This window comes from Diabrotica undecimpunctata, chromosome 9, assembly GCF_040954645.1.
Source record: "Diabrotica undecimpunctata isolate CICGRU chromosome 9, icDiaUnde3, whole genome shotgun sequence".
Classification (NCBI taxonomy): domain Eukaryota; kingdom Metazoa; phylum Arthropoda; class Insecta; order Coleoptera; family Chrysomelidae; genus Diabrotica; species Diabrotica undecimpunctata.
Window position 1 is genome coordinate 10,876,578 of NC_092811.1, and position 10,044 is coordinate 10,886,621.

At 37.7% G+C, this 10,044-nt stretch overlaps 1 protein-coding gene across 1 annotated transcript; it reads right to left on the bottom strand.

Annotated features, from left to right (window-relative positions):
• Positions 1 to 983: 983 nt before the first annotated feature.
• Positions 984 to 10,044, bottom strand: LOC140450431 (zinc finger MYM-type protein 1-like). The gene is made up of 2 exons (XM_072544070.1): positions 9,782 to 10,044; positions 984 to 1,911 (listed from the first exon to the last, which is right to left on the bottom strand). The coding sequence occupies exons 1-2, from the start codon at positions 10,042 to 10,044 to the stop codon at positions 984 to 986; spliced, it is 1,191 nt and encodes a 396-aa protein (XP_072400171.1).

A 10,044-nucleotide genomic window follows, 5' to 3' on the forward strand; every position in this document is an offset into this window, starting at 1 on the left:
TCAAAGCGTGAGAAAGAGCAAACTTTAAATCTAGCATTTCGGATGTGTAGATGGTGGCTTCATCGAAAACATCTACCAAAACAACAAAATTGAAGTCAGATTAGATGGACAACTTACAGTAAAGAAATCAAAATACTCTGTTACGCAGAAGACGCAATATTGATAGCCCAAGATGAAGATAGTCTGCAAAGGCTGGCTCACAGCTTTAACATAAGAGAAAAAAAAATTTAATATGACGATCTCATCTCAGAAAACTAAAACAATAGTAGTCAGGAAAGAACCAACCAGATGTAAAATAGAAATTGATGGCATCAGTATTCAACAAGTAATGGAAATTAAATACCTGGGAATTACACTGTCTAGCTATTGAGACCTGGACAAAGAAGTGAGAGATCAAGTACACAAAGCAAATAGACTGGCCTTAATAACACTATATGGCGAAACAGACACAGGATTACAGGAAATACGCTGAGAGATCTAAAGAGAAGTGAAGACATTAGAAAAAAAAATGTAACGTACACCAATGGACAAATGAATGGAAACAAAATATAAAAAAGACTGGAATAATTACATAAGCAGAATTTAGGAGACCCGTGTCTTTAAAATAGCAAGAGATAAGTCACCCATCGGCAGAAGAAGTCAGGGCCGCCCAGAGCCAGACCGGGCCCCGGGGATGAGACCCGGCCGGCCCCCCCCCAAACCCAGTTGAACGAAAATTCCCAAAAATCTGATAACTCATAAACTGGGATATGCAATAGTGAACACTCATGCTATTGACACAGGAAGGAAGAAAATTAAAACAGTTTTAACAATTAAACTTTGTTTTTGATAATTTACAATAGAACTGTTAGTTACAACATAACTTTTCTTGCTTTCATATCCGCAAAGTTTTGGATCACGTGGTCGAAATCAAGAGTTTTTTCAAGTTTCGACTCTATGCTTAACAGTCCCAAATCAGATAATCGTTGTTGACCCATAGTAGATCATAAACAATTCTTAATTCGGCTCAAAACACTAAATGATCTCTCGGCCTGAGCAACGGATACTGGTAGGCAACAGAATATGCGAAGAGCAATGTACACATTGGGGAAAAGATTTGTCACATTAAGGGACACGAGCTTGTTCAAAAGTTTTGCTGGTTTCAGCGACGTATCTGAGATGTTTGATTTACTAACAGTTTTCAAGTAAATCATTTCATCAACTAGATCCCTGCTTACATCTGAATTGTACTCTTCGGCGAATCTTACACAACTTTCTGAGATCGTATTCTCGTCCATTTCGTTATACTTCCATAAAAATGAAAATTTCATTTCGATTTCTCTCAGTGCTGTGAACCTCGTTTTCAGGTTGGCAACCAAAACATCAATTATTGTGTAAAAAACTTCTGTTTTGAAGCGTTCTTCCGGGGATAAATTTAACATTACATCTTCTGTAGCTGTTTCATCGTGAAAAGTCTTCCTCTTTCTCACACGGGAAGTGGAGAGTTCCGGTTCGATACCATAAGCATTTGCAACATGTTTGCATTCAGACAATATCTTGTCCCAGTTATTTCTTAAGGCACTTAAATCATCAATTAGGCTCTCTATATTACTACTCTCAACATCCAAAGTAGCGTCCATAGTTTGAAGTAGTTGATTTCTGTAGTTGATGGGTACCAACACTTTCACCCAAATTGACGCCATGAGGATGCACTTGAAGGTGTTAAGATATTCTAAAACCCCATTGATTGTGGCTCTCGTTTCAACAGTTACGTTAAGATTCAACAATGATGAAACTGCCTCAATGATTTTGCCTATGTGTGCCGCTATTGATTTCACACATTCTACTCTAGCACTCCACCTCGTATCAGACAATGAGTGCAGTGAAGATCCTACTATCTCTTTCAGAAGCTCCCATCTTTTCGGGCTGCAACTGAATAAATTGTACAGATTATAAAAACTGAAATTAAACAACAAAATAACACCAAAGCTGTGTTCAACGTCCTATTTAAATTCGAACTGCCGAAAATTGCAATTGAAACCTGTGACGAAGGGGGTATATGGGAATGGTAGTGAGTCAGGAGGTGTGTAAAGGGGTAGTGAAGCGCAATACATGATGTCGTATCCTGTTGGCATCACTTAGCCTCTCCTACTTAATTCCTATCTTCACCTCCAATCTGGTACACACCGGTAACCTGAGCAACCCCACTGGAGACTGGGTAGCCAACCCCAGTGGAAGGTGGGGTCAGGGCAGACGAAGAAGGGAGCCTTGGTCCTCCGATGAAAAGGGGGTTAAGCGAAGGGGTAACAACCCTCACAACGACGAACTCAGCACAGAAAAATGGACATGATTATGGATTTAAAATTTGGAACCTGGAACGCGCGAACCTTCTTAAAGGCAGGAGCTATGATAAGTATGGCAGAAGAACTTGAAAAATACGGAGTTGAAATATTGGCACTGCAGGAAATCAGATGGAAGAGCCAGGGAGAAATTCATAAGAATAAATTCTCACTATAGTACTCCGGAAATGAAATGAGACAAGGGGAAAGAGGAGTAGGGTTTATGGTAACCAAAAAACTGCGGAAAGCCATTATCGCATTTACACCAATATCAGATAGAATTTGCACCATAAGATTTAAAGGTAAATTTCATAACGTGACAATGGTTAATGTATATGCACCGACGGAAGAGGCTGATGAAGAAGACGTTGAAAGATTCTACGGAGAACTACAGGATGTATGTGATAAAATCCAAAGACACGATGCTGTTATAACGTTAGGCGATTTTAATGCTAAACTGGGGAAAGAAGAAACGTTTGCAAATATATTTGGGAAACACAGTTTGCACACTGAAACCAGTCAAAATGGACTCAGGGTGGCACAGTTCGCAGCAGCAAATAATTACGTAGTTGTCAGTACTAACTTTCAGAGAAAAGATATCCATAAAGGAACATGGAAAATACCAGGAACTAACGAAGCCAATCAAATTGACCATATACTCATCTCAAAAAGATGGGCAACAGACATAACTAATGTCAGAACGTATCGCGGGGCGAACTCTGACTCAGATCACTATCTTGTAGGGGCAAAATTACGACAGAAAATAGCGACAGTAGCAAAAGGGAAAAATATTCAAATCAAAAAATGGAATGTCGAAGGATTCAAAAGCGCAACAAAAAGACAAGATTACAGAAATGCTCTCCAAATAAAACTCAACCGAACTAGAGAGGAAGATACTGCAGAGGAGGAATGGAGACAATTAAAAACAATTATAACGGAGTCAGCCGAGGAAACTGTCGGAAAAGCCAAAAGGCAAAGAAATGCGGATTGGTAGGATGATGAATGCAGAACTGCAGTAGAGGAAAAAAGGCAAGCTAGGCTTAACCAACTTCAAAGAAATACAAGAAATAGCAGTGAGATTTATAACGAAAAAAGAATACAAGCCACTAGAATATGCAGAAGAAAGAAAAGAGAGGCTATGAAAAAACAAGTACAAGAAATCGTAAAGCATAACAACAGACGCGAAAGCAGAAAATTCTATAAATGCATAAAAGAAAGCACACAGTCATTTAGACCAAAACTAACGATATGCAAAGACAAGGACGGAGAACTACTAACAGAGAAGCAAAAAATTATAATGAGATGGAAACAATATTTCGAAGAAAATCTAAATGCAGACAACGAAAATGATCAGAACGAGACAATATATTATACGGCGGAGCTGCACATCGAAAATCCAAGTTATGAAGAAGTAGTTCAGATAATAAATAAACAAAAAAATAATAAAGCGCCAGGAACGGACGGAATTTCGGCAGAATTATTAAAGCATGGAGGATCCGAACTCTGGGAAAGAATCCATTACCTAATAACATTAATATGGACGAAGGAGCAAATGCCAGAGGAATGGACAGTTGGCCTCATACAGCCAATATATAAAAAAGGAGATAAGAGGGAATGCCAGAATTATAGGCCAATTACATTGCTAAATGTAATATACAAAATTCTTTCTGGTATAATCTACAATAGATTATTAGAATACTTCGAAAATATAATTGGTGATTATCAAAATGGATTCAGACCAAATAGAGCCACTACAGATAACATATTCATACTAAGAACGATACAAGAAAAAGCTTATGAATACGACATAGACCTATATAATATGTATATAGACTTTAAACAAGCTTTTGATAGTGTGAAAAGAGACAAAATGCTGGAAGACCTTTGTAATCTAGGTATACCTAAGAAATACATCAGCCTCATAAAAATGTCATTGCAGGGTTCAAAAGCCGCAGTCAGAGTAGATGGAGAACTGACTCCCTTGTTTAACATCAACATGGGAGTAAGACAGGGAGATGCCCTATCAACCATGCTATTCAACCTAGTTCTTAAGGCAGTCATCAGAAAAACCAATATAACCGGCCATATAAACACCAAATCAGTACAAATTACTGCATAATAAGTAGGAATAAGCCACGACTAATGGAAGTGTTCAAACAAATTGATCCTGAAGCAAGAAAAAGAGGTCTCAAAATAAACGAAGCAAAAACGAAGTATATGACAGTCAAAAGAATAACTGACAATGAAAATAATATCACAATAGACAACTATACTATCGAACGAGTGGATGCCTTTACATATCTCGGCACAGAAATCAATCAGAACAACTCCGTAAGTAGCGAAATTAATGCACGTATTTCCAGCGGGAATCGTACATACTATGCTAATAAAAGATTGATGACATCGAAATTATTAGACAAAAGAACCAAAATGACTATCTACAGAACACTGATTAGACCCGTAGTAACCTATGGATGTGAAACTTGGGTAATGACGAAAAAAGATGAAGCCCAACTCAGGACATTCGAGAGAAAAATACTGAGGAAAGTATATGGCCCGTTACAAGAGGAAGATGGCACATGGAGAATCAGGAGAAACGACGAGGTTAATGAGTTAAATGAAGGTTATGACATTGTAAGATTTGTGAAAAGTCAAAGACTGTCATGGCTGGGACATGTGCAGAGACAAAACGATGCAAAAACAACAAAGAAAATGTTACAATGGAAACCCATAGGAAGGCGAAAAACAGGAAGGCCTAGAACGAGATGGTTGGATGACGTGGAAGACGACCTGAAAACAATGAACATAAGACAATGGAGAAGAAGGGCACAAGAGAGATCTAAATGGAAGGACATAGCCAGACAGGCAAAGACCCATCCAGGGTTATGATGCCAAAAGAAGAAGAAGAAGAAGTGAGTCAGAACGTAAACTTGTAAACAAACAGACGTCGCGCCAAGGTCAGCGCTTCTGCGAATCGTGTGGCAGTGGCCGATAGAGCGAGCTTCCGATCAGGGGCTCCCACGCGCAATGTATTCCCGATATATTTTTATTAATTGTAACTTATGCAAAGAAATAATTTCTTGCATATTGCCTTTTCCAAATGCATAATATTCCTTATAATAATTTCATAATTAAAATCGCAAGCAAATTCAATCTGTTGTAAAATATTTTAATAAAAGGAATTTTTTTAAATTCGCTAACGGCCGGGCCCCGGGGATTTTGCCCCCCCCCTACCCCCCCTACCCCGCCACTGGTCGGGCCTGGAAGAAGTATCGGACGACCGCGCAAAAGATGGAGTCACAACCTTCCATATAGGTATTAATCCGCCAATGAACAAGAGCAGAATTGCTTATAAAGAGGACGAAGACGAAGAAGAAATTATAATTCACATTTCACGTATTATTTTATGGTGGTAATTTTTGAATTTGCTAAATGAGTTGACATTTGTAATTTAGAACAAGTTTTTTTTATCTAAGTCGTAATTGTTTGAGTTTTCCTTTGTATGACATAATATAGTAGCCTACTACTACATACTCCATTAAACTAATTGACTTCCTTTTGAAATCGAGATATTTATATACATCCGTAAAACATAGGTACACTTAAACAGATCACGCAAACAACGTTAAATAAAAAAAATCGACCTCTATGTTATCGATTCCACAGACCTTTAATAATTCTTGTAGTATAAAACATTAAACATCCTCCACACAACTAGAGTTTCGTTTAAAAATTGATTCAGTCGTTTATTACTCTATTATAATCACGAAATAGTCAGTTTTCCATTCGAGAAGGTCTGTAAATAGTGAATAATAGATAGGTATCAGTTACAGATATTGTTAAATAGTAAGTTAAAAATCATTTACCTGTTAAAAATGTTGTAGTAGTGGTGATATGTTAGTTTCCGCTAATTTTCAAGTTTTAAAAAAAGTTGTTCCTTCATAATCTGACAGGTATGAACCAAAGAAGTGTCGGATTACCGAAAGTGATTATGTATATGGCATTGTTTTGCTAACAGTAGCCGACAATATTCTTAAATTTTATGAGTAAAGTGCTACCCAGATTAATATGCAAATGAAACGCCCATTTCGCCCAACTAAAACAAATTTATTGTTTATATGGAATATGGAAGCTTATAAATTTAATGTAACTGCTGCAACTAAGGTAGATTAATTATGGACGTATGTAAATACATACTGTGCTCACACTTTCTGAAGAAATCATTGATTATATATATATATATATATATATATATATATATACATTCAGGGATTCAACAGTATTCACTGCCTTCCCTCGCTCAACCGTTTCCATCTCTCTCTGTTTTCCCATTCTCCATCGTTTAGGCCTCTCTTACTCATGGCGTCGTCCACTTCGTTCCTCCAGGATTTTCGGGGTTGTCCTCTTTTCCTCCTTCCTATGGGGCTCCATTCGGTTATTCTCTTTATCCATCTGCTGTCGCTAGTTCTTCTTACATGTCCATACCACTTTAGTCTTTTTTGTTCTATGTTAGTATGTCTGTCTCTATTGATGTTCTTTGCTTTATTTCGTCATTACTTCTCTTATGCGTTCTTGTTACACTGCAGCATCTTCGCAGGCATTCCATCTCTGTTGCTACTATCTTACTGCTGTTTTTCTTGTTTATAATCCAATTTTCAGCTCCATATGTCATAATACTTCGCACTAATGTTTTATAAATCTGTATTTTTGTCTTCATATTTAGGTGTCTATCCCACCATACTGAGTTAAGTTGTCGGATTGCTGTTCTTGTTTGTCCTAATCTTTGTGCAATTTCTTTCTCTGTTGTTGCCTTTTTCGTGATTATAAACCCCAAGTATTTGAATGTATCCTTTCCTTTGATTGTTACGTTGTCACCAATCTGTAGATCTTCTATGTCTTCTTCACTTGTAGATAGGTACTCTGTTTTCGCGAGGTTAATATCTAGGCCAGCCTTGGTATATTCTTCTTGAAGTTTCTTCATTATGTAACTGAGGTCTTGTTGGTCTTGTGCAATCACTACTTGATCGTCTGCAAAGCTTAACGTATATAGGAATTCGTTTCGTACCGGTACTCCCATGCCTTCGCATTTTATTTTCCATGTAGTCAAGGCTTTCTCTAAGTATATTTTGAATAGGGTTGGAGATGTGGAAGAACCTGCAGGAGTCATTTTGTTGTGGTGAAGTCTCCTATGATTTTTCCCATTTTAATGGACACTTTATTTTCTTTATACAGAGATTTCGTAGCTTCTATGAGTTCCATCTGTATTTCTAATTTGTACATTGCCTCCCATAGTTCTGACCTTGGTACAAAATCATACGCCTTTCGCAGGTCAACAAATGACAAATGTGTATCTCTGTTTTTTGCTTTTTTCTTTTACAACAGTTGTTCCAGTGTGTATATGTGGTCTATGCATGATCTTCCTGCCGTAAACCCTGCCTGATCCTCTCCGATTTTGCCTTTTACTGCTTGTTCTATATTTTCTCGCAGTATCTTCCCATATAATCTTCCTATTGGTGATATTATGCTTATTCCTCTGTAGTTTTTGCATCGTTTTCTATATCCTTTCTTAAATATATATGTCATATATGCCTCCGTTCATTCCTTTGGGAGCTGTTCTCCATTTATGGCTTTCTGAAATATCCATTTTATCATCCGGTGTAATTTTTTTGAGCCGTATTTTATAAGCTCAGGTGAGATGCCTCCAGGTTCCGGTGCTTTCTTATTTATGATTGCTTTTATGGCGGTTCTCATTTCCCTATCTGTTATTTCTATTTCTTGTTGTGGGGATCTGCTTCGTCTTCGCCTGTTTTCTTTTCCAATAAATTGTGGTCTTTGTTCTGTTGCTTGTAGTAGTCCTTCCATTCTTTGTCCTGTATATTTCTCAATTTAATTTTTTCTTTTGAGTTTTGTTTCAATCCTCTTAGTCCTTTCCATGACTCCGAAGTTCTCGTACCTCCTATGTATATTTCAATATTTAAGCAGGTTCTTTCTCATTCTTCATTCTTTTGTTGTGTTATTTGTTTTTCACTTCCCTATCTTTTTCTCTATATTCTTTATAAACTTCATCGTTGTTTGTAATCAGTCATTTTCTGCATAGTTGCTTTTTTTCTTCAATTATTCTTTTTGTTGGTTCATTTATTTCATAATAGTGCTGTTTATTCGTTATATGTTCTTTCTCTCCAAGGGCTTCAAATGCTGCTTGTTTTATACTCGCCTTTATATGCTCGTATATTTCTTCGATGTTGCCGTATCTGAATTCTATTAATTTTTGCTCTAGACGTTGTTTGTATTTTTGTATTGTTTTTCTGTTATAGTGTTCAGCAGTTCTTATGTAGAGAGGGTCTTTTTATGTTTCCAATTAATGCCCATTTTTGCTGTCAGTAGTTTGTGGTCAGTTCCACATTCTGCTCCTCTTCTGACTCTCACATCTTTTATCTTTATTGTGGTATCTTGTTTGAACATTAAGTAGTCTATTATCGATTTCAGCTTTCGTGTTTCTTGCGTCCATGTATATTTATGAATATTTTTATGTCTGAAGAATCCGTTGGTTATTTTTAGGTTGTTTAGTTCGCATAATTCAATCAGATGTTCTCCGTTATCGTTTTGTTCATCCACTCCAAATCTCCCCACAAGGTCTCCTGTTATAATTATCTCCACGTTCTTCTTGATAAGATCTTTTTGGTGTTGAAGTTGTTCCGTGAAATTTTCTTTTTCTACTCTCGGGGAATCGTTTGTTGGTGCATATATACTCTGACTATCACTGTCTCTTAACCGTATTTGTCTATATGAATTATCCTCTCGTCGATTGGCTCCCATGTTCTAACCCTGTTCTTCCACTTATTTTTGATTAGTATTCCCACTCCTGCCTTTGCTCTACATTCCTTATTAATTCCGCTACAGCAGTGGATATGGTCTTCTATTGTTTCCGTTCCATTTCCTTTCTTTTTGGTTTCTGTTGTTACTAGTATGTCGATGTTGCTTTCTCTTAACTCCTTGATCACTTCCGTCGCCTATATTCCACGTTGCACATATGAATGTTCTATCTTTTCTTCGTTTTGATTGATTGATTGGCTTTTTCATCTTTCGATTTTCGTTCTTCTTACCCTTACGTTTTTCTGTGTGTTGGGTTGCTAATGCCTAACGTCAGAACCCCCGTTTAGAGGACCTTTTCTTCAACTGTCCATTCTGGATCAGATGGTGTTGGTTCTTCCGCCCTCTCGACCATTGTGACTTTTCCAGCCATCCTCTACTCTTAAGACCGTTGACCGGTTTTCACCTGTACCCAGGCAGGGACCCTCACAGGGTGCTATCAGCCGGGTCAGCTGAACCCTGTTTTTTTTTAGAGGTGGTACTCCTCTGTCCCTCCTCTTTTATCCGGACTTGGTACCGCCTGCATCGGTTATAGAGCTATTCAATTCACCCCACATTAATACAGGCAGAGTTAATCTTTGATTGTTTTTTACTTTTTCTTGTTTAGACAGTCTATCATTCTGATATCACCTGCCCACCTCTTCTGTGGCCTGCCTACTCCTCGCCTGTTCTCTCTTGGTCTCCAGTTTGGTAATCTCTGTGTCCATTTTTCGGGATTATCTCGGGCAACATGTCCGACCCATTGCCACTTGAGCCTTTCTATACGTTCTGCGACATCAGGAATCTTTGTTCTTTCACGAATGTCGATATTGCGAATCCTGTCTCTCAAACTAATCCTTAGCACGGCCCTCTCCAT